At 36.5% G+C, this 24,627-nt stretch overlaps 1 protein-coding gene across 1 annotated transcript; it reads right to left on the bottom strand.

Moving 5' to 3' along the window:
* Positions 1–916: 916 nt before the first annotated feature.
* LOC149779701 (metalloprotease mig-17-like) lies at positions 917–24,627 on the bottom strand. Its single transcript, XM_089938667.1, has 4 exons — positions 24,545–24,627; positions 2,691–2,801; positions 2,326–2,367; positions 917–1,008 (listed from the first exon to the last, which is right to left on the bottom strand). Exons 1-3 carry the CDS (start codon positions 24,620–24,622, stop codon positions 2,329–2,331), a joined length of 228 nt encoding a protein of 75 aa, XP_089794793.1. The 5' UTR covers positions 24,623–24,627; the 3' UTR covers positions 917–1,008; positions 2,326–2,328.

Raw genomic sequence — 24,627 nt, 5'->3', positions numbered from 1 at the left:
TAAATCATCAAAAAGCACTTTTCTTTGAAAATGGAAGTTTAATTATTTTTAAGTATTTTTACATATGGAATACAGCCAAAGGCATCCTTAGTTTATCTTTAAACTAACAGACTTTTATATTTCTTCGGAGTAATGGACTTGTCACTTGCCTTTTGTATAGAATATGACATTATATTCAAGGAATCTGACGTAAAAGACCAAATGTAACAAACTGATTGTTTTATGTAAGATTAAAGATGTCTTCTCAATATCTTGTCATTTTTCGAAATCCGGAAGCAATTGATGGAGCTATCCTAGCATATTTGGTATTCTTCAAAGTAAATGTTCGGTATCAAACATACTAGCCTCTTCAGGACCAATGCACGTTTACACTGTCCTTAAAGAATACCTCCAACTCAGTTCGACCTTGTCCTTCAAGGACAAATATCATTTAAAGTCCACCTTGACCTTCAAGGCAAAAAGCCAATTTAGGTTTGAACTTGTCCAGTAGGACCTAAAATAAGCCATCTATATTGGGTGAGATTGCAAAGAAATCTCAGACATTTATTCATTAGACATGACAAATCGCATTTGTTAATTGGACTGTTTCAAAAACTGTTGTAAATTAATACAAAGTTAAACCAGTATGGGAGAGACTGACAAAGAATGTCAAGTCAAACAGACAAAAAGCAAGGGTAACAAGCAAGGTATGCTTTGTAAACATTTAATCTGGTGAGTACATAAGAATGCATACTTTTTCGAGACTTTTTAAGAATGCATTATACATTGTTGATTGCAAATCATTACTAGTAAAACCGTTTCAAAACATAATATATATATATATATATATATATATATATATATATATATATATATATATATATATATATATATATATATATATATATATATATATATATATATATATATATAATACATAGGCAGTTTTCAGAGTATCTCATTGAGCTCGGGAGTGTAGTAATGTTGCTGATTCTCTACTTGACTTTTGTGACACATTGCAGTATGAACCTGTAAAATACAAGGTTTGTTTTAATAACAATTACCCAATTTGCCTTTTGGGGAAAGACTCATTCCAAATCTTGTAATGAACTAAGAGCATACAATGAAAAATAATCATCACGTCATGATCATCGTCGTCATTTTCACCGTCATCACATCAATGCTCATAACTACAATCAAAAGACATAGAATTCTAATGTTTGACTAATGTTATGTATATTTAATTTGTCTTGTGTGATTGGCCTTTGCACATAATCGAGGACAGTAGTTTAGATCTACATGACTTAACAACATGTTTCAAAGCTATTTTTTGTATATTATTCTATATATTTTAAGATAATTATTACCTGTAGTTAAACATGTTAACCTGATATCTGAATTTATGTCATTGCTGTCCCCTCGTGAATTCATAGTCTACCTGATGTTTGTCATATTTGTTAATGAATCTTTAATAACAGACCTGATCTTGTTGATGTAAATGAACTTTTGATCCTTATCTTAGACATTTTATTCTGTCTAAAAATTTATATTAAGGCTGTTGACATTAGATTTATTTATTCCTATCCTAAAATCTGAAGTGATGTCAGTCTTTAAGTGATATTTTGGTTTTAATTTAAGATTAGTTGTAATTAATTAACTTATTCATTGGAATTACAAAGATCTCATTAACATGTTAGGACTAAGTCACTATTTTGGGATTATTGTGAATTTATTTCAAAACATTTTAAACTATAACATTATAATGCATCAAGACTGATAGTAAATGAGCAATACTCCAAGCTATTGGTACATAAGCACAATCAAGATTAGAATTCGCTCAGAACACCACGGGAATTCATTCAAAATACAATATACTTTTTGAATTGTTTTACAACTTTATTACTATTTGGTATATAATTCACCATACTGTAAGTTCTTCTCTTTTAATTTTCTCTTCGTATTCAACGGAAATAATTTTTTTGTTGAAAGGTAACAAACTTGTTGATTTTTCATCTTTTCTGTTATATAGTTTAAGACCATAGATTCAAAACATAATTATAGTTATAGTTTCATTCCTAAATAATTCATAAAGGTGTATTTTATTTATATGGTGTTTAGAGAAACAATACATGACGGGTTATAACATGCACAAGCAGAAGGAATAACGGAAGTGCTTTGCAGTGTGAACCACCATGGTTGCCTGACTTTGGATAATCAGGGTTCAAACTTGCATTCATATGATACCGAGTCTTGTAGGAATGTTTTTATGGCACAGTGGCTCTGACACTGAGGATGTACTCACCTATTACTGAGTATGTGCTCACCTATTACTGAGTATGTACTCACCTATTACGAAGGTTTCGAAACACACTGTCCTTCCTTGCACCACTGCAATAAAAAAATGTTTATCTATATTTGAAGAAAAGAAAGCATTAATGAATATTTTTTGCACCAATAGCAACATACCTGTTCTTAATTTGACTGATTTACAAGGAAGCACATTAAGCTGACTAAATAACCATGTTTAAATATAAATCGTGGTAAAGAACACTGGACAGTGTTATTAGCAAAACTTAATAGTATTCATAGTACACAGTAATTAATACTATTGATTATGGCAAATACTTTTTCAGACACAACGACCTGTGTAATGAGCTTGTTACAACCTTGAAAGGCAGTATGGGAGAGAAAGAGACGGAGTAAGAGATTACCTTATGTGTTCCACACGTTGTTCCTCTATGTGCACTGAAATATGTCGTCATACATTCCTTCTTTGCTGGGTCTGTACATTTCATGAAGAGACATATATTGGCGTTTACAACCTTAAAAGAAAAAAGACGAACAGCTTGGAATGCTTCAGGATTCACTAACCCTACAAGCTAGTCCAAATATTCTCTTCGTGTGGGTACGTGTGCATCTTTCAACTAACGATAGCGCATTAATAAAACGCCCCAAACTCCATCATGTCAGTTATACGAATTTTACTTGAAATAAAAACCATGTAAAACACTCACAATATGCTGCATTATTTCCACATAATTGTATTTGAAGGACATTCCATTTTTTGAGATAAATGATATAAAAGCAGCATAACTTCAAATGCATTGTAAATGTTTGCATTATTATAAGAGAAAACTCGTTTCAGGTAGAAATCAAATAGTTATTAGATACTCCATGGTTAATTCAATTTAGTCAACACAGTTCACCCCACACAGTATCTTTCTGTGATGCCTTAGTTAACCCAATACCATCCTTCTTTCATGCCCTTTACTAGTCAACACAGTTCACCCTACACGGTATACTTCTGTGATGCCTTAGTTAACCCGATATCATCCTTCTTTCATGCCTTTTACTAGTCAACAAAGTTCACCCAACACCGTATCGTTCTGTGCTGTCTTAATCAACCCAATACCATCCTTCTTTCATGCCTTGTACTAGTCAACACAGTTCACCCTACACCGTATCCTTCTGTGATGCCTTAGTTAACCCAATACCATCCTTCTTTCATGCCTTTTACTAGTCAACACAGTTCATCCTACACCGTATCCTTCTGTGATGCCTTAGTTAACCCAATACCATCCTTCTTTCATGCCTTTTACCAGTCAACACAGTTCACCCAAAACCGTATCCTTCTGTGATGCCTTAGTTAACCCAATTTAATGTGATACATCGAAACTGTTGGGACGATAGCACATTTCAAACTGTTTGCACATCAGCAGATTTAAGATTGAAATGTATTTGGAGCACCACTGCAATTCATCCGAAACACCTGATTCTTTTGTATTTGCCACCACAGTTTTAGGATCCCTTAAAATATTCACTTTGCATTGCATAGAACGGCATGAGTACAACTTAAGAGAGATTAAAGTTTAGGGAGCGACGACTTACAAAAGCGAAGTTAAACTCGTAAGTACTATAATAAATTGATGCTTTGGTCAGACTAGACTATTTTCTCATTAAAGGTCATTCTCGTTCATTGAGTGATTTATTTGTAACAATTACTCAAGCCTGAGGTGCGGGGAGAGTGATACGGTTATAGTGCGGTACAGAACAATAGTTTTCCTTAGTTAATTTCACCGATGTTCACCGTCATCCCCGTTAGTAATGAATGGCTTTAAAATCGAATATGATTTCCAACACATTTAGTATGTGTTCATTTTGTGCATCGATTTACATACATTATTAATTCTGAACTAGGTACGTTGACATATTTCTTTATGATACTTTACTTGCCTCTGTACTAAAACATTACTTGAACTTGTAATTATAATTTAACTGCCTTCGCAATAATAATTCACTTGCCTTGCAAAAGACTAAAATCTACTAATATCGAGGGCAAACAATGCGATTAAGGTCGGATATATCATGGGAGAAAGAATGATCAGAGATACCCACAAGAATTAAATGGTTTTGCCGTTTTAATATCGATTCTACTGATTACAGGGCAGAGTGAAGATCATGTACCGTGTATGCTACATGCCCATATTTCAGAATTGTACGAGCTAAGCTTTTGTTTTAAAAATGTAAAGTAAAGATAAGGTTGAGTGAGCTTTTAATCCAGTCACAAAAGGTTGCTCATTATTATTTTCGACTAAAGCACCTTTAAATTAATACATTGTAAAATCCACAAACTCGGATAGAGGACAATATTTCTAACGTGCTAAATGGTACCAGATCTTGCATATTTCCTGAGGGAGCTGCAGACTCACTGACTGTCCATCCTCACCCTCTCACGCACATCATATCTAACACATTAGGTATACGTCATCATAGACATTAACTTGAACACAACATATCAGTACTGGTTATGTTAGTTATGTAAGCATAACCATAATTACAGCATATATATATATATATATATATATATATATATATATATATATATATATATATATATATATATATACTGGTTATGTGATACAATTATATGGCAACAATCTAAGTAGCAGAAATAACTAAAGACCGCTACGGTGTCCTGGTGGTTAGAACGTCAGGCTTGGATGCGATATGTCGCGGATTCGAATCCCGGCCGAATCATACCAAAGCCTTACAAAAATTGACAGCTGCCTGGCTATGCGCTCGGCATTTAGAGTTAGTGTTAGGGCTGGTCGACGTAGTGTCAGAATAGTGTGACTGGGTGGAACATCATGCTACATGTCTGCAGCATGATGACCCAACACCAGACATCATTATAAACTGCCACACGGCATATATCGTAGCAATATGACTGAAATATTTTAAAGTTCCGTTAATAATCCATATCACACACACACTGCGAAATAAAATCAGTACCTTCCAGCTGTATGTCAACATTTAAAGTTTCGCTGAGTGACAGGAGTGTCTAAATTTATTGAATGATTTAGAGAGCTATCTCAATCAATATATTCCCTAAACATATTTACATAACTCGGGACTGAGTTATTTCTGTTTCAGTATCCTAGGAGTGTTGATATAATCTAAATCGCTTTTGTAACTGTATAATGACCATACTATTTAACACAAAGAAGATTTTGAAGTAATGACAAGAGATAACAGAACTTTATCATCAGGTTGAAAAGTTCATACAATTGTAGCTTTGAACTGTCTCAATTGTGATTTAGCGTGATTGGACAAAAGATAATGTCTTACTAATTCACAATCAAAGATATGATCTGAAAGGTTAATGTTCAAATCCTCTAATGAAAGAAGTTTTTCTTGAAGGGAATCCACAGGTCCGTGGACACAATGCTCCCAAAAATAACTCAAACGAACTAAAATTTGCTAATTGACAAATAAAACGAGATGTACAATACTTGGAAACATCACTTTCAATTTCCTACCAATATGACTTATTTTAGTGACTATTATGACCAGCCAAGGGAGTTTCGTTAGATATGATATGAATTTCCTATCAATATGATTTAGGAACCACAATTTGAAAGCTCGCTGAAAACGCATCACCAACGGATACATCAGGTGGTCTTCATTTTATCATAAGGACCCAATTTATCAAAACGATTAGCAACTTGGCACCTCTGCGTCAGCTTCTATAATAGCCCTCTGAAACAAAATAAATCTCGGGATATTTTTCGTCCTCGACGACAAGTGATTGTCGTTTATCACCCTGATAAGAAATACGTGAATGGGTTGTTAAAAGACGATCACAATAAGCAATACCTTTTGATGTTTCAGTAACAGGACCAAAAGTGACTTCATCAAAAGACTTACCAATACATGTGTCAACCAAAATAATAATTTCCTGATCAAGTTCATTATCAAAAGCTCTTTTTCGCATACTGTTGACTGCACGAGCCGGATATAAAACATGGACTGTATTTTCAATAGGAGTATTCTTTTGATCAACACAACTATAGAAAAAAACTTATTTTCGTCTCGGTCATTGTCTAGCAATTAATGACCACCCTCAATGCACCAAGGATTTACAGTAACGATATTCAATGGACATGAAACTAAGTTTTATGTTAAATTAACATGCTTAAAAGGAGTTTGAATTAAACAACACTTTGAGGTGAAGAGGACTTCTCAGACAAAGGCAAATTACTTTAAAATAAAGGCCACTGAGAAGCTTACTTGTCCCTTAATATTTTAATTAGGATAGGATTGGGCGAATCACCAATAAGTGATATACAAGATTTCGACATTAAGGGTTCATACTTCTCCATAACAGAATCAGACTCAGGTCTGTTTAACCATACAAATGTATTTTCCAATACACGACCATGCCTTTAAAATATGAGGAACTAGAACAATTGGAACTGATCCGTCATTTCATGCTGGTTATTATTTTAGCTTAAAGCAATCAGAACTAACATTCCCTATTTTATTGCATGAAGTGCATGTAGGAAGACATAAGGATTTCTAATCAGTCATATTAAACTTTGATTTCTTTTTGTTGTACCAGATTGAAATTTGCAGGTACTCGCTTCAGACTGATTTGATTTCTTACTAACCATCTGCTGAGAGGAAAGTTTATTGAAACTTAAAATTTTTGAGCCAAAGCGCATTTATCAACTGTACGAGCAACATTTTGTGAAGTATCTCTCCTTTGTTCATCATGGTAAAGTTTGACGTCACATTGGTCGCAGTTCTTGAACTCTTCGACTAATATGAGTTGCCTCAGTTTTTTTTCTATTTTTTATTAGTTTTATTAATCTTTATAGATATGCACAATTTCTCAAATTTTCGTGCTTTTTATATACTGGTTCGGTCTTTTGCTTTTCTGCAGTTTCGTTCCACATCCTCTATCGATATGACTCAGGAACCAAATCATAAACCCAAATTTATGTTACGATTCTGAAAGGCTACGTTCACAAATTAAGTACTAGAAAGGAGCAGTAATTGTCAACACGTACGTAATCATCTATTTATAGATCCTACATAATTGTAAGATCTTAACAGACCCTATGCAATGAAGGCGAAACATAACTAATCATATTCCGTACAATTGACAATTTACAACCATGAAGACAAATTACAAAAGCTAAATAAAATCATGATCCTGGAGTTAAAAAAATATAGATATGCGTATGTTAGTTTTATCAGACACTACCTTGAACACATCATATCAGAACTGGTTATTGTAGTCATGTTAAACGCTAACTTCAACACAACAAAATAGTATAGGTTATGTTGGTTATCCTTCAGACTAACTTGAATACAGCACATTAGCACAGGATGTTAGTTGTATTAGACATAAAATTAAACACAGCATATCAGCAAAGGTTATGTTAATTATGTTTGACACTACATTGAACAAACAAATCAGTCGAGACCGTTAGTTACGTTAGACGGTAACTTGAACACACTATATCAGAATAGGTTTGCTTTTATGTTGGACACTACCTTGCAAACAAAAATCAGCTCAAGGGGTTATATTAATTGTGTTCGACACTACCTTGAATACGCATATCAACACAGGCTATGTTAGTTAGACACTAACTGGATCATATAATATCAGCACGTATGATCAGTATGTTAGACACTAACTTGAAAATAGTTTATCAGCATTGGTTATATTACTTTTGTTCCACAATACCTTAAACACAGTATATCAGCACAGGTTATGTTAGTTATGTTAGAAACTACCTTGAAAACAGCATACCAGCACTGGTTATGCTATTTATGTTGGAAACACAACACTTTCTATAGTTAATAGCTGCATCATAATGAACATGTTTAAATGCTATAGGAATGTAACCTATCAGACACCTGCGGAATACCAACTATTGGATTTGTCTTAGAAACCTGCAGTATCGCGGCAAGTGTTTAGCTTTTCTTGATGGTTTCTACTGAATTCAAACAATGTTCTTAGCTGTATACTCGCATGTATGAGAAAATTAAGAACATCAAGTAAATATGTTCAGTATGCAATAACATGTTATAGGTTTATTCAGGGTAATATGGAATTTATCAATTACTAAGGACCACGCGGGTTAAGCGAGTATTGGCTTCCTACCAAATGTTATCTCAGGGCACAAATCTACATAACAAACGTCTATTGGCAGTTACTCATAGCGCCACTTACTCCAGTTTAGTGTCACTGTGCTTCGTGCAAAATGGTGGTACTCTGGTGTTTAATTCGGTTACTATGCAGCTACTTCGTAATGCATATGTAAAGTGTCGAATTTTCCATAGATTTGAACCTAAAGGTTGAATGCATTGAGCATTAAACTGTTATCATATTTAAGCCAGAAAAGTCTTTGTGATGAGTCACTTCGACCTTTCTGCTTCCCCCCCCCCACACATGTCAGTGTTAAACTTGAAAGGCCAACATCTACTACTCATTGAAATTTGACCAGGGCATTGCAACGTTGTCCTGAGAAAGTCAACATTTGGGACACCAACCATAACCGCTTAATAGGGCAAAAATCATTTCTAAAAGGGAAATTGATATGCAACGTAGCTCAGAGATTCTAGGCTTTCCAAAATCTCACGCAATAAATGATTATGTTGTGGAAAATGTAGGAACCGTTGCGTACGATTGGTAAGAATAAATTAAGGCATACACTTTGGAAGTAACGTGATTATAAAATGACGACCTGGGTCGAAATTCTTTAGTTTGAAAATACTGAGAGAGGATAACGTTGGGGCCGAGGAACACTAAAATGAATAGTGCTTTCCTCGTTAAACAAGAAAAGGGGACAAGGTGGCTGTCTTATAAGAAATGACAGCTTGTAGTGTTATGACACACAATTTCTGAAAGAGAACAGCATTAAGGTTGTGGTTGTTGTAGTTGTTATAGTAGAGTTTAACGCCATTTTCAGCACAAGGTAGACTATACACGGTAGCCAGTAATAATGGTGGAGGAAGAAACCGGGAAATCCCCAGAAAGAACCACCGACCCACGAGAAGCTACGGCAAGCTTTCTCACATATCCACATTGGCCGAACTCGAGACTCGAACCCACGCAGACAGAGGTGAGATATCAGTGATCCGTTACGGTAAGCGCTTTAGACCACTCGGACACTCGGGGCCCCCAGCATTAAGGTATGCAATTTTGAATTAATGTTAATGTTAAACAAGAAAAGGGGACACGGTGGCTGTCTTGTAGGAGAAGACAGGTTTTAGAACTAGAACGCACAATTTCTGAACGAGAACAGAGTTAAGGCACGCAATTTTAAGTTTTACTTACAAAGTTTTTTTATTTTTGATCGTTTGTTTTATGCAAATGTGTTGATGTGACTATTATGTATTGTTTATTCAATTTCATGGAAATCTGTTGATGCTAGAGCTGTTATGCAATTTATCTCTTTAATTTTACAGTTACTAGTTCATTGATAGACTTGATGGATTGCATGGCATCCAAATTTTCATACGTGTAGGATTTCATGGGATTGTATGAAATAATTTCCTTTGCCTGTTAGGACTATACTGCTTATCGTGAGTTAACGATAATCCCATGTTATAACTAACTTTGTAATATTTAAACAATCTTGTAGGTTAGGGATTGCTGTGAGCTACAATTTTGTGGAATTTAATGCAATAGTAGTCAATCATGTGGTAGTGTAGGTTACGAGACACAGTAATGTTAGATACACCGCTCATATGTTAATTAATGGCCAGTCGCTGTGAAGAGAGTGATAATCTATCGAATTAGGTCACGATTTATGCAGTTTTTGGATAGTTAGTTATGCTCTGAGTAACCTAAGTGAGGACATTTTATGTACGCATCGAAAGTGATACGTATAGAGATTTAGGGGTAATTTCGTCTTTTAAGGAAACAGCTTTCTGGGAAAGACATGACAGTCCAAAGATGGAATTCAGAAGTCCGGAAGATGATGTAATCATAATAAAAGACCAAGAAGTCCATCAGAGATTAAGCGTTCAGAATATGGAGACTAGAGAATAGGAAGACGTGATACACGGGTCAAGAGAGGAAGATTATGCAATCAGTCGTGGTCATTGTGCTCTTTTCAACAATCGTTATTATGATGACATAAATCCAAATTAGACACTGCTTTAAATTCTGTCGACATAACTTAGGTTGAATTGGAGTTGCCGCTAGTAATTGCTATTGATTACATATTGTTATTTTTCTTTTGTAAGGGGGCTGGTATTGCATTATTTATTCCCAATAGTCTTGGTCAGCTCTCTGTTGATAATCTATCTAGCCACTCCCACCGGACTTTAAAATTGATGGAGGTCATTCCCTTGATAACGCCAGCCAAATCTTAAAGTCTAAGGCATCAACTAACACGTCATGCCATGCTGATATATGGTTATTAGGTACTTCTAAATGTCTTAAACATTAAATAACATGCCATGGAATGATTATATCTGGTTTAGATTCCATGTATTAATACTATATCTAAGGAATTGAGGGGCCGCTCAAAATGTAATAAATAACACACAGCTTATCAAATAAAAAACAAAGGTTGTCTCTTCTATATACCTCAAGATACTTTTGAATGGCTCAGAAAACTGTGCTCATAGAAACTTCACCAATACAAATGCGTATTAATTACAAAGAGTCTGTACGAATAAATAATCCTACTGTATATAGAAAAAAAGTATTGTTTATTTTACTTACGTTACACACTACCTTAAACACAGCATATTAGCACAGTTTAAGTTAGTTATGTTAGAGACTACCTTGAACACAGCATATTAGCACAGGTTAAGTTAGTTATGTTAGAGACTACCTTGAACACAGCATATTAGCACAGGTTAAGTTAGTTCCGTTAGAGACTACATTGAACACAGCATATTAGCACAGGTTAAGTAAGTTATGTTAGAGACTACCTAGAACACAACATATTAGCACATGTTGTGCAAGTTATGTTAGATACTATATTGAATGTGACAAATCAACACGGATTATGTTAGTTATGTTACCCACAAACTTGAACACATCATATCAGCACATGTGTCGTTACTTACATTAGACCCTAACTTAAGCACAACAAATCTGTACAGCTTATGTTATTTATATTCGACACACAATATTTTTTTCAACAAGGCTTTAATGACGATAGTAGTAAGGTGGGATACATTAGCGTCAATGGGAATTAGCATTACAGAGACCCCTGGGTCAGATTAGCGTCAAGGGAAATTTAACATGTAGAAAAATCGTGGGTCAGATTAGCGTCAAGGGAAATTAACATGGAGAAAAATCGTGGGACTGTTGAACTACAAGGGAAATGAACATGGAGAAAAATCGTGGGACTGTTGAGCGACAAGGGAAATGAACATAGAGAAAAATCGTGGGACTGTTGAGCGTCAAGGGGAATTGAACATGGGAATAGAGTGTGGGTCTATCTAGGGACTAGGGGAATTTAACATATGGAAATTGAACATGGTGGGTCTGTATAGCGTCAAGGGGAATTGAACATGGTGGGATTGTCTAGGGACAATGATGGTAGAGGGTCAAACACAACAGAGACAGAAACATACATACACTAGTACAAGCCTGAGATTTATACATAAAGCATTACCAAGACCTGAAATCTTGCTGGGGTGTTCAAAAATTTGCATAATTGTAATGATGCTATAAATAGCTATAATCAAGGAAATGCTCAACGACAAAATGGATGTGACTAAAAGTAATGTTAAATTGACGAAATTGTCCCAGAATTTAAAGGAAAATAAACATATCCCCGAAAATTAAGTTACAATGGTTTAGACTAAAATGGATAAAATTAGTAACTACTTACAATATCAACTTCTGTGACGATCATGGATAAATACCTATGTATCTATAATCAGCTGAAATTCCTATGAAATTCCACTATCTATTTATAGCCCCAACTTGTGGGTTTTTCCTTTGGAAAATCCCACTACCTTTTTATAGCCTCAGCTTGATTGACATTCCTGTTTATGAATTCTAGTACATATGTATAGCTACAAAATGTGGAAATCCCCAAGTCGATATTTATAGTCTCAAAATTTCCAGCGTCAGTGACGTCACTGTACTGAACACTAGGGGATAAATGGCAACAGTGTTGCAAGTGGCTGACCTGAATACGCGCTACTGTAGGTAGGTAGGTAGAGTATATCTGATAGGGATAAAGTGAGTTTTATAGGGACAAACAGAGACCAATACACACACACACACACACACACACAACATACGCGCGCAGACTCACACACACACACACAGAGGGAAGAGGAAAAAACAAACCCCAAAATATAATATCCACACTCGGGAGGAAGAAAAAGAAACAACCAAATATACGATCTACACAACGTACGCGAACAAACACACACACACACACACACACAACATACGCGCGCAGACTCACACACACACACACACACACACAGAGGGAAGAGGAAAAAACAAACCCCAAATATACTATCCACACTCGGGAGGAAGAAAAAAAACAACCAAATATACGATCTACACAACGTACGCGAACAAACACACACACACACACACAACATACGCGCGCAGACTCACACACACACACAAACACACACACACACACACAGGGAAGAGGAAAAAACAAACCCCAAATATACAATCCACACTCGGGAGGAAGAAAAAAAACAACCAAATATACCATCTACACAACGTACGCGAACACACACACATACACACACACACACACACACAGAGGGAAAAGGAAAAAACAAACCCCAAATATACTATCAACACAGAAGGGAGATAATACAAACCCCAAATAAACTATCCACACAAACGTACGCGAACGCATACAAACCCCAAATACACTATCAAAACAGAAGGGAGATAATACAAACCCCAAATAAACTATCCACACAAACGTACGCGAACGCATACAAACCCCAAATACACTATCAACACAGAAGGGAGATAATACAAACCCCAAATAAACTATCCACACAAACGTACGCGAACGCATACAAACCCCAAATATACTATCCACACAACGTCGCTAACGCATACAAACCGCAAATATACTATCCATACTCGGGAGGAAGAAGAAGAAAAACAACCAAATATGCGAACTACACAACGTACGCGAACACACACACACACACGCACACCACAGAGGGAAGAAGAAGGAAACCATTATACACTATCCAGACGCAGTGAAGAAATAACCCTTTATATATATGCTATCAACAGAGAGTGAAGAAAATAACCCATTATATTCCATCAACACAGAGTGAAGAAGAAAAAGTTTTTTGAAAGCACCTAAGCCCTCACCTGCAATGACCAACTCTGCCAAACACCTACACCCCACCCACCCCCACTCCCAACACTACAAAACCCATTTAACCCGTTATTTTATGGCATCAGTGTGTGATTTAGGAAACATCAAGACACAAGATGATGGACGAATAGACTGACTATTGTTTACGGACTTGCATGCCTAAAGAGCGTGCGTGAAGGAAAACATCCTTTCATTTCAATTCTAACTAAAACATGATCCAGAGGGATAGAGAGAGGTGAAAGAGCACAATTTCATAAAGTGTGAGTAAAAACAAAACACGCCATCCTTATTATACAATGTCAAGACCAAGAGACACTTACGTTTTCTTTCTGGTCTATTCTCTTTTAGAAGGTAGTATGAAATTTCACATCAGGGCCAACGCATCGGCTCACATTGTCAATTTTTCCATTTCCATGTCTTTACTGGCACAAGTTCTTCATCATCTTCAATTTCTTCTTCTTCTGAATCCCTCTTCTCTGTTTCGTCTTGTTTTTGTTTCTTCTCTTTTCTCGTAGGGCACTCTGAATTCCAGTGTCCTTTCTCCTGACAACGATATTAGGTATCTTGACTTTTGTCTCTCTTTCTTAGACGAAGCAGGTATTCTGGAGACAAATACCCATTTACCTTTGCAGATATAGCAAACTTCATTAGCACTTACACACTTTCGTATGACTCTCATCAAATCAACGACCAAAAGAGTAAGTTTTCTTGGCACTTTCGCCTGTGAATTATGCTTTCGTATGACTTTTAGCAAATATTTGACCAGCAGGTCGATCTGTGCTGACTCTTCCATCTTCTTGATCGTTTGAGAGCGGAATGAATACTCTGACGCTAAGACACTCTCCTTATATACATGGACCTGCTGCGTATGAAACCTAGTCAAATGTAATTTTGCAATAAGATGAAACGATTTCATTGAGGAAGTAAAAAGCAATGATGTACCGTATCGCCTCACACAAAACCTGAAGTTTTAGTTCAAATCCGTGTCAGCGATTTCGAAGACGACATAACTGAGCTTTAATCAATGCTCTCCAATTATGCCACAAAACCACGAGTCCTGATTCACGCCAAAAGAAATTTCGTTCGGTCCATAAAAAATAGTATCACATCTGAGAAACGCAAAAACGAACTTCCAGAAAACTGAGAACGACGGCTTACACCTACAACGTAAATGTGTGAGTTCAAGTAGTGCGTAAAACTTAGTCAAATTAGATTTTTATAGTCAAGACGAAACGATCTCTTTTCGAACAAGAAAGCAGACACCAAGCGACAATGGCGATCCGTGTCACACAACACTTTTCAAAATGTATATTATCAGAGGTTTGTTCTAGCGATCTGCACGGTTAAATTAAATGTTGATGTATTTTGCAATAAGACGGACACAATTTTCATGGGATCGCCCATGGTACGATTGTTCGTGCATTAGTTTAATTTTTAAAAATATTTTTTTATATAAATCGCCTATAGGATAGACCCAGTAAAGCATGGCCATTCTCGTCACTGTCTGAATAGCTACTCAAGTCAATTCGAAGCGAACGCGGTAAGAAAATAAGTATAGCCAATGAAATGGCTTACAACGGGTGATGCATTGTTTTGTTCTAGGGCTGTGTGGCATAATAATCCCTATGTTCTTGCGTTGTTACCATTACAGTGCAGACAGACTGAAATGTGAACTTACAAGCCCTCTTTGTGTGTGTTGTACCATTTCCTCTTACCACATCAAAATACTGAGCGTCACAGTATTGGTTCGCGTTTTCAAGCTGACCATTTTTTTATATCTCACTTAAACATTTCGACATAAACACTCACATCGGTAGAGTCAGAACAGACGTGTTACAGTATTGAGGGGCATGTTATCTTTTCTTTTTCAAACTAATAAATTTAGGGTTTGTATGAAGTAAAGAACCGAAAGTACAGTGAAACTCAAGGATGATGACCCAATCTGTCTGTCTATTGACGCGTGTATTTACTTAAGAAGAAATATGACCTCTAAAACACAAAAAGATACGGCAAGCATGATTAGATTAAACACAATGATGTTTTCCTTCACGCCCGTGTAATTTAGAGTTTCAATCGTCTTTGAAGACAAACTTGGTCTCCTTTTGTAGGGCTTGAAATAATAAAAAAACTGAAAAATCTTAAGCACTTTGCTATAGATAATTTCATCAACAGACCAAACAACATAAATACCGTTACAACAATAGAAAGCTTTAAATCTTCTATCAAAAAGAAATGCATGAAAAAAATTAAAGATTAACGATAACTAACCAATGAAACCGAATTTAACAAAGGCAATGACATGTGAAGAAATGCCTCTCACTTTGGAAAGGTAGGCGAATGTACTCTGTCATGCACCGTCAACTTGAAAAAAATTATAAACAGAGAGAAACCTGAATTCAAAATTCAGTTGTTTCTTTTTCTTCAAAATTATTTCGTTTCTTTTTTCTTTTTTTTTTTTTGGAACAAATCTAAGCACTAATGTAGAGTGGAAAAGGGAAAATGCACATACAAGCTTTGATATTTCTGAAAAAAGGAGGGGATATTCCTAACGTTCATAACCACCTATATATGCTTGGACTTGTCTGTGACTTATCCACAAAACAAGATATACATATTTCTGGTCAAGCTGCAAGTGTGTGCGTGTTTTTGAAAATGGTAAAAATTGGATATACAATTTTCTCGTGACACTTATAAAGTGAAGAGTCTGTGCAAGTGTCAAAAGCCAAAGTCATATAAGTTTTGTATTTTGTACGGCTTGTAAAGATTTCTACCTTAGAAAATGTGAAGTATCACAAGTTATTATCATAAACAGAAGTGGAACATAGGGGCTTGCAAGAAAGAAAATAACCCAGACAGTTGGTGTCATCAAGAGTGCTAGAGACGGTACCCGAACTTGCTTGCCTGCTTACTTGAATTAAAGTGATTTTCGCTCTAATGGAGCATGTATCACTGGTTTAATAACGCACCGCGTGATTTTTAATTACTCCTGGGGAAGGAAAGAGAGCCTCATCCCCCAGGCTTTTATGTACTCACAGACTATTTTTAAATTTAGCCACTCAGGTGTAGGACTAACTAGTCCTTAACAACCTGACTGAAAGACTTTAAACATGAGTGGGAATTGTCTCGCCACACACTCATTTTTCTGTCCGAGCGTGGTAAAGGAGGAAAAAGGTGCTCAGCAAGACAGCCATGGATGTTAAGTACTCACCAAAACGCTAGCCCGTACTTATTTCAAATCAAGTCCCGTTTTTGCTAATGTAATAGTTTTTGCTAATCCATATTATCACCAACAAAAGAAAACAAAACGCACAGACCTAAAAGAAACACTCATTCACTTTTTACAGAACATTACTATTTTTAAAATTTTGATAAGCGACGGAAACGAACAACTTAGAGTCACACTTTCTAACCAAGATAAAGAAATCATGTGCTGATAGACTCACTTCTGTATTTTTCTTCTAACTGACTAACGTATCATAGGCAATGGAATGTGATTCTTTTCGAGAGTATGGGGTAGCCCTGAAATTTTTTTTTGGGAAGTTGAAGCTATGGCGATCGCTTAGGTTATAAGATGACGGCCTCCTCTGACGACAGGCTTTCTCACAGGATAAGGTCTGCTTCTTCGGAAAGAGAAGAAGAACGCTTTGGTGTCGATAAAACTGTTAACAAAGCCTCTGCCAGGTCCATGCTGCTGCTGCTGTTGCTGCTCTCTCTCTCTGCTGTTTATGAAGTCTGTACTTCTCCGTCCATTCTTCTTTCTCCTTCTTGAATTCCTCCTTGAAGAGCTCTTCTTTCAGGTCTTCAGTGACTTTCAACATTATGATATTGTCTATCTCTTCAGGTCTCGGTATCAGACTTGTCATGACCCTATGCAAATTCACATAGGCTTCGTTCAACTTGGCTTATCTTGAGCACATCTTCGGAGGAAGATGAGTCGACAATGGACGAACAGACTGGAGACACAACACAACACAACATTTTTTAATTCAAAAATCTCTAGACACCTTTAAACCAAGACCTTCTCAATGGGGATTAGGGGTCAGAGTTCTTCCCCAATTCTACAGACAAGCTACACTGGATACCCCCTCAGTCAACTGGTAGAAATCGCTGCTTACATTACCGCCCATCATGGCTACGCATTTCCTGATATCAAGAATCATGAGACTAGGAGTGCGGGAAAGAACGTGAAAGCAAAAGAGAGACGTGTTACCTTCTAACAGAAAAAAACAGACTTTTTTTAGGGCTCCAAAAGATTGCTTTTTATTAAATAGGGAACCATATTTGGCTTGGTATCCCTCCTTGACTAAACTATTCTCGAAACGAACTTGACCCATTGGAACACCACAACAAACTTAACTTTTTAAACCTAACAGTGACCAAACTGGTATATGTCGCTTAGACATAATAATTTAAAATAAGATCAGTATGGCTATTTTTATGTGCACTAAGTACTAATATTAGACAGATATGTTAGGAAGTAGGAAATTTAACAGACTCGTTAGATTTGAACTAATTGCACAGGTGGTTAACACATTATTGGTACCTTTTATTGTCCATTAGCAAAAACGGGACTTGATTTGAAATAAGTAAGGGCTAGCGTTTTGGTGAGTACTTAACATCCATGGCTGTCTTGCTGAGCACCTTTTTCCTCCTTTACCACGCTCGGACAGAAAAATGAGTGTGTGGTGAGACAATTCCCACTCATGTTTAAAGTCTTTCAGTCAGGTTGTTAAGGACTAGTTAGTCCTACACCTGAGTGGCTAAATTTAAAAATAGTCTGTGAGTACATAAAAGCCTGGGGGATGAGGCTCTCTTTCCTTCCCCAGGAGTAATTAAAAATCACGCGGTGCGTTATTAAACCAGTGATACATGCTCCATTAGAGCGAAAATCACTTTAATTCAAGTAAGCAGGCAAGCAAGTTCGGGTACCGTCTCTAGCACTCTTGATGACACCAACTGTCTGGGTTATTTTCTTTCTTGCAAGCCCCTATGTTCCACTTCTGTTTGTGATAATAACTTATGATACTTCACATTTTCTAAGGTAGAAATCTTTACAAGCCGTACAAAATACAAAACTTATATGACTTTGGCTTTTGACACTTGCACAGACTCTTCACTTTATAAGTGTCACGAGAAAATTGTATATCCAATTTTTACCATTTTCAAAAACACGCACACACTTGCAGCTTGACCAGAAATATGTATATCTTGTTTTGTGGATAAGTCACAGACAAGTCCAAGCATATATAGGTGGTTATGAACGTTAGGAATATCCCCTCCTTTTTTCAGAAATATCAAAGCTTGTATGTGCATTTTCCCTTTTCCACTCTACATTAGTGCTTAGATTTGTTCCAAAAAAAAAAAGAAAAAAGAAACGAAATAATTTTGAAGAAAAAGAAACAACTGAATTTTGAATTCAGGTTTCTCTCTGTTTATAATTTTTTTCAAGTTGACGGTGCATGACAGAGTACATTCGCCTACCTTTCCAAAGTGAGAGGCATTTCTTCACATGTCATTGCCTTTGTTAAATTCGGTTTCATTGGTTAGTTATCGTTAATCTTTAATTTTTTTCATGCATTTCTTTTTGATAGAAGATTTAAAGCTTTCTATTGTTGTAACGGTATTTATGTTGTTTGGTCTGTTGATGAAATTATCTATAGCAAAGTGCTTAAGATTTTTCAGTTTTTTTATTATTTCAAGCCCTACAAAAGGAGACCAAGTTTGTCTTCAAAGACGATTGAAACTCTAAATTACACGGGCGTGAAGGAAAACATCGTTGTGTTTAATCTAATCATGCTTGCCGTATCTTTTTGTGTTTTAGAGGTCATATTTCTTCTTAAGTAAATACACGCATCAATAGACAGACAGATTGGGTCATCATCCTTGAGTTTCACTGTACTTTCGGTTCTTTACTTCATACAAACCCCAAATTTATTAGTTTGAAAAAGAAAAGATAACATGCCCCTCAATACTGTAACACGTCTGTTCTGACTCTACCGATGTGAGTGTTTATGTCGAAATGTTTAAGTGAGATATAAAAAAATGGTCAGCTTGAAAACGCGAACCAATACTGTGACGCTCAGTATTTTGATGTGGTAAGAGGAAATGGTACAACACACACAAAGAGGGCTTGTAAGTTTACATTTCAGTCTGTCTGCACTGTAATGGTAACAACGCAAGAACATAGGGATTATTATGCCACACAGCCCTAGAACAAAACAATGCATCACCCGTTGTAAGCCATTTCATTGGCTATACTTATTTTCTTACCGCGTTCGCTTCGAATTGACTTGAGTAGCTATTCAGACAGTGACGAGAATGGCCATGCTTTACTGGGTCTATCCTATAGGCGATTTATATAAAAAAATATTTTTAAAAATTAAACTAATGCACGAACAATCGTACCATGGGCGATCCCATGGAAATTGTGTCCGTCTTATTGCAAAATACATCAACATTTAATTTAACCGTGCAGATCGCTAGAACAAACCTCTGATAATATACATTTTGAAAAGTGTTGTGTGACACGGATCGCCATTGTCGCTTGGTGTCTGCTTTCTTGTTCGAAAAGAGATCGTTTCGTCTTGACTATAAAAATCTAATTTGACTAAGTTTTACGCACTACTTGAACTCACACATTTACGTTGTAGGTGTAAGCCGTCGTTCTCAGTTTTCTGGAAGTTCATTTTTGCGTTTCTCAGATGTGATACTATTTTTTATGGACCGAACGAAATTTCTTTTGGCGTGAATCAGGACTCGTGGTTTTGTGGCATAATTGGAGAGCATTGATTAAAGCTCAGTTATGTCGTCTTCGAAATCGCTGACACGGATTTGAACTAAAACTTCAGGTTTTGTGTGAGGCGATACGGTACATCATTGCTTTTTACTTCCTCAATGAAATCGTTTCATCTTATTGCAAAATTACATTTGACTAGGTTTCATACGCAGCAGGTCCATGTATATAAGGAGAGTGTCTTAGCGTCAGAGTATTCATTCCGCTCTCAAACGATCAAGAAGATGGAAGAGTCAGCACATATCGACCTGCTGGTCAAATATTTGCTAAAAGTCATACGAAAGCATAATTCACATGCGAAAGTGCCAAGAAAACTTACTCTTTTGGTCGTTGATTTGATGAGAGTCATACGAAAGTGTGTAAGTGCTAATGAAGTTTGCTATATCTGCAAAGGTAAATGGGTATTTGTCTCCAGAATACCTGCTTCGTCTAAGAAAGAGAGACAAAAGTCAAGATACCTAATATCGTTGTCAGGAGAAAGGACACTGGAATTCAGAGTGCCCTACGAGAAAAGAGAAGAAACAAAAACAAGACGAAACAGAGAAGAGGGATTCAGAAGAAGAAGAAATTGAAGATGATGAAGAACTTGTGCCAGTAAAGACATGGAAATGGAAAAATTGACAATGTGAGCCGATGCGTTGGCCCTGATGTGAAATTTCATACTACCTTCTAAAAGAGAATAGACCAGAAAGAAAACGTAAGTGTCTCTTGGTCTTGACATTGTATAATAAGGATGGCGTGTTTTGTTTTTACTCACACTTTATGAAATTGTGCTCTTTCACCTCTCTCTATCCGTCTGGATCATGTTTTAGTTAGAATTGAAATGGAAGGATGTTTTCCTTCACGCACGCTCTTTAGGCATGCAAGTCCGTAAACAATAGTCAGTCTATTCGTCCATCATCTTGTGTCTTGATGTTTCCTAAATCACACACTGATGCCATAAAATAACGGGTTAAATGGGTTTTTAGTGTTGGGAGTGGGGGTGGGTGGGGTGTAGGTGTTCGGCAGAGTTGGTCATTGCAGGTGAGGGCTTAGGTGCTTTCAAAAAATTTTTTCTTCTTCACTCTGTGTTGATGGAATATAATGGGTTATTTTCTTCACTCTCTGTTGATAGCATATATATAAAGGGTTATTTCTTCACTGCGTCTGGATAGTGTATAATGGTTTTCTTCTTCTTCCCTCTGTGGTGTGCGTGTGTGTGTGTGTGTGTTCGCGTACGTTGTGTAGTTCGCATATTTGGTTGTTTTTCTTCTTCTTCCTCCCGAGTGTGGATAGTATATTCGCGGTTTGTATGCGTTAGCGACGTTGTGTGGATAGTATATTTGGGGTTTGTATGCGTTCGCGTACGTTTGTGTGGATAGTTTATTTGGGGTTTGTATTATTTCCCTTCTGTGTTGATAGTGTATTTGGGGTTTGTATGCGTTCGCGTACGTTTGTGTGGATAGTTTATTTGGGGTTTGCATTATCTCCCTTCTGTGTTGATAGTGTATTTGGGGTTTGTATGCGTTCGCGTACGTTTGTGTGGATAGTTTATTTGGGGTTTGTATTATCTCCCTTCTGTGTTGATAGTATCTTTGGGGTTTGTTTTTTCCTCTTCCCTCTGTGTGTGTGTGTGTGTGTGTGTGTGTGTGTGTGTGTGTGTGTGTGTATGTGTGTGTGTTCGCGTACGTTGTGTAGATCGTATATTTGGTTGTTTTTTTTCTTCCTCCCGAGTGTGGATAGTATATTTGGGGTTTGTTTTTTCCTCTTCCCTGTGTGTGTGTGTGTGTGTGTGTGTGAGTCTGCGCGCGTATGTTTTGTGTGTGTGTGTGTGTGTTTGTTCGCTTACGTTGTGTAGATCGTATATTTGGTTGTTTTTTTTCTTCCTCCCGAGTGTGGATAGTATATTTTGGGGTTTGTTTTTTCCTCTTCCCTCTGTGTGTGTGTGTGTGTGTGTGTGTGTGTGAGTCTGCGCGCGTATGTTGTGTGTGTGTGTGTGTGTGTGTGTGTGTGTATTGGTCTCTGTTTGTCCCTATAAAACTCACTTTATCCCTATCAGATACACTCTACCTACCTACCTACAGTAGCGCGTATTCAGGTCAGCCACTTGCAACACTGTTGCCATTTATCCCCTAGTGTTCAGTGCAGTGACGTCACTGACGCTGGAAATTTTGAGACTATAAATATCGACTTGGGGATTTCCACATTTTGTAGCTATACATATATACTAGAATTCATAAACAGGAACGTCACTCAAGCTGAGGCTATAAAAAGATAGTGGGATTTTCCAAAGGAAAAACCCACAAGTTGGAGCTATAAATAGATAGTGGAATTTCATAGGAATTTCAGCTGATTATAGATACATAGGTATTTATCCATGATCGTCACAGAAGTTGATATAGTAAGTAGTTACTAATTTTATCCATTTTAGTCTAAACCATTGTAACTTAATTTTCGGGGATATGTTTATTTTCCTTTAAATTCTGGGACAATTTCGTCATTTTAACGTTACTTTTAGTCACATCCATTTTGTCGTTGAGCATTTCCTTGATTATAGCTATTTATAGCATCATTACAATTATGCAAATTTTTGAACACCCCAGCAAGATTTCAGGTCTTGGTAATGCTTTATATATAAATCTCACGCTTGTACTAGTGTATGTATGTTTCTGTCTCTGTTGTGTTCGACCCTCTACCATCATTGTCCCTAGACAATCCCACCATGTTCAATTCCCCTTGACGCTATACAGACCCACCATGTTCAATTTCCATATGTTAAATTCCCCTAGTCCCTAGACAGACCCACACTCTATTCCCATGTTCAATTCCCCTTGACGCTCAACAGTCCCACGATTTTTCTCTATGTTCATTTCCCTTGTCGCTCAACAGTCCCACGATTTTTCTCCATGTTCATTTCCCTTGTAGTTCAACAGTCCCACGATTTTTCTCCATGTTAATTTCCCTTGACGCTAATCTGACCCACGATTTTTCTCCATGTTAAATTTCCCTTGACGCTAATCTGACCCAGGGGTCTCTGTAATGCTAATTCCCATTGACGGTAATGTATCCCACCTTACTACTGACGATTTCTATTGAAAGCAAGAAACGTTCTTTTCTGTTTAACCACATGTATGAAAATATTAAGACAAATTTATGAATAATTGTAATGTGACTACACTAGAATGCAATAACGGATGGTGATCAGAGTATATTAGTGGTGGTTGTATGACCCTGAGGTTACACGAATATTGACATCAGCACGGAAACGTTATCTCAGGGCATAAATCTGCATAACAAACGTCTATCGGCAGTTACTCATAGAGTCACTTACGTCAGTTTAGTGTCACCAAGGATCGTGAAATATGACGGTCATCTGGTGTTTTGTTCAGTTATTAGGTACTTCTTAATGCCTAACACATCAATTAACATGCCGTCATTATACAAGCTTTAGATTCCAAGTAATAGGGTCTATCTAATGAGTTGAGCTCAGAATGTCGCGAATAGTAATTTCCTCACTATGGGTTGAGCTTGTTGATCCTGTGTTATCCGTTCTTTGGCGTTGAAAAACTGTTATCATCGAAACATTACTGTTACAAATGCTAAACAGTTTGAAACACACTGGTTCCACAACATATTCAGTGTCATTCTTTCAGCCCGATGAAGAAGAAACAACATAGACCGTTACTGAAAACGGTTCCATGCCATATATATATACATATATATATATATATATATATATATATATATATATATATATAGTAGTGACGACGAACAGTTTTCAGTTTATTTTTAGAATTATATATATATATATATATATATATATATATATATATATATATATATATATATATATATACAAAGTGAACACTAACGGCAATACTGTACATTTTTTGTACATTGTATACCTTTGTATACCTTTTATCTTTAATTAAACTTTCAGCAGCAAGTTTTCACTGTAGAAAATTTGGATTCTGTACTATATAGCCATAATTATACTGACGTAGTTTAAACAAAAATGCAATCATCTCAAGTAATTTTCACTTAGGCTATATTTGAGAAAGAAAGCGAATTTAAGTCAGTTGGGCAGTTGTAATCATGCAGGAAAATGGGGCTATGCTCTCACTCGCACACATATACAAACACAAAGTTTACGTACCCCACAGAAAGCAGAACCGTGGCCATTAATGAACTCACACTGCTCATCCAGGGTATATACCTCTCCTGGCAGTCTCATGGTAT

This window comes from Sinohyriopsis cumingii, chromosome 17 (genome assembly GCF_028554795.1).
Source record: "Sinohyriopsis cumingii isolate HCF-2022 chromosome 17, ASM2855479v2, whole genome shotgun sequence".
Classification (NCBI taxonomy): Eukaryota; Metazoa; Mollusca; class Bivalvia; order Unionida; family Unionidae; genus Sinohyriopsis; species Sinohyriopsis cumingii.
Note: the sequence above shows the minus strand (reverse complement) of the source record. Positions and strands in the feature narration are given on the sequence as shown.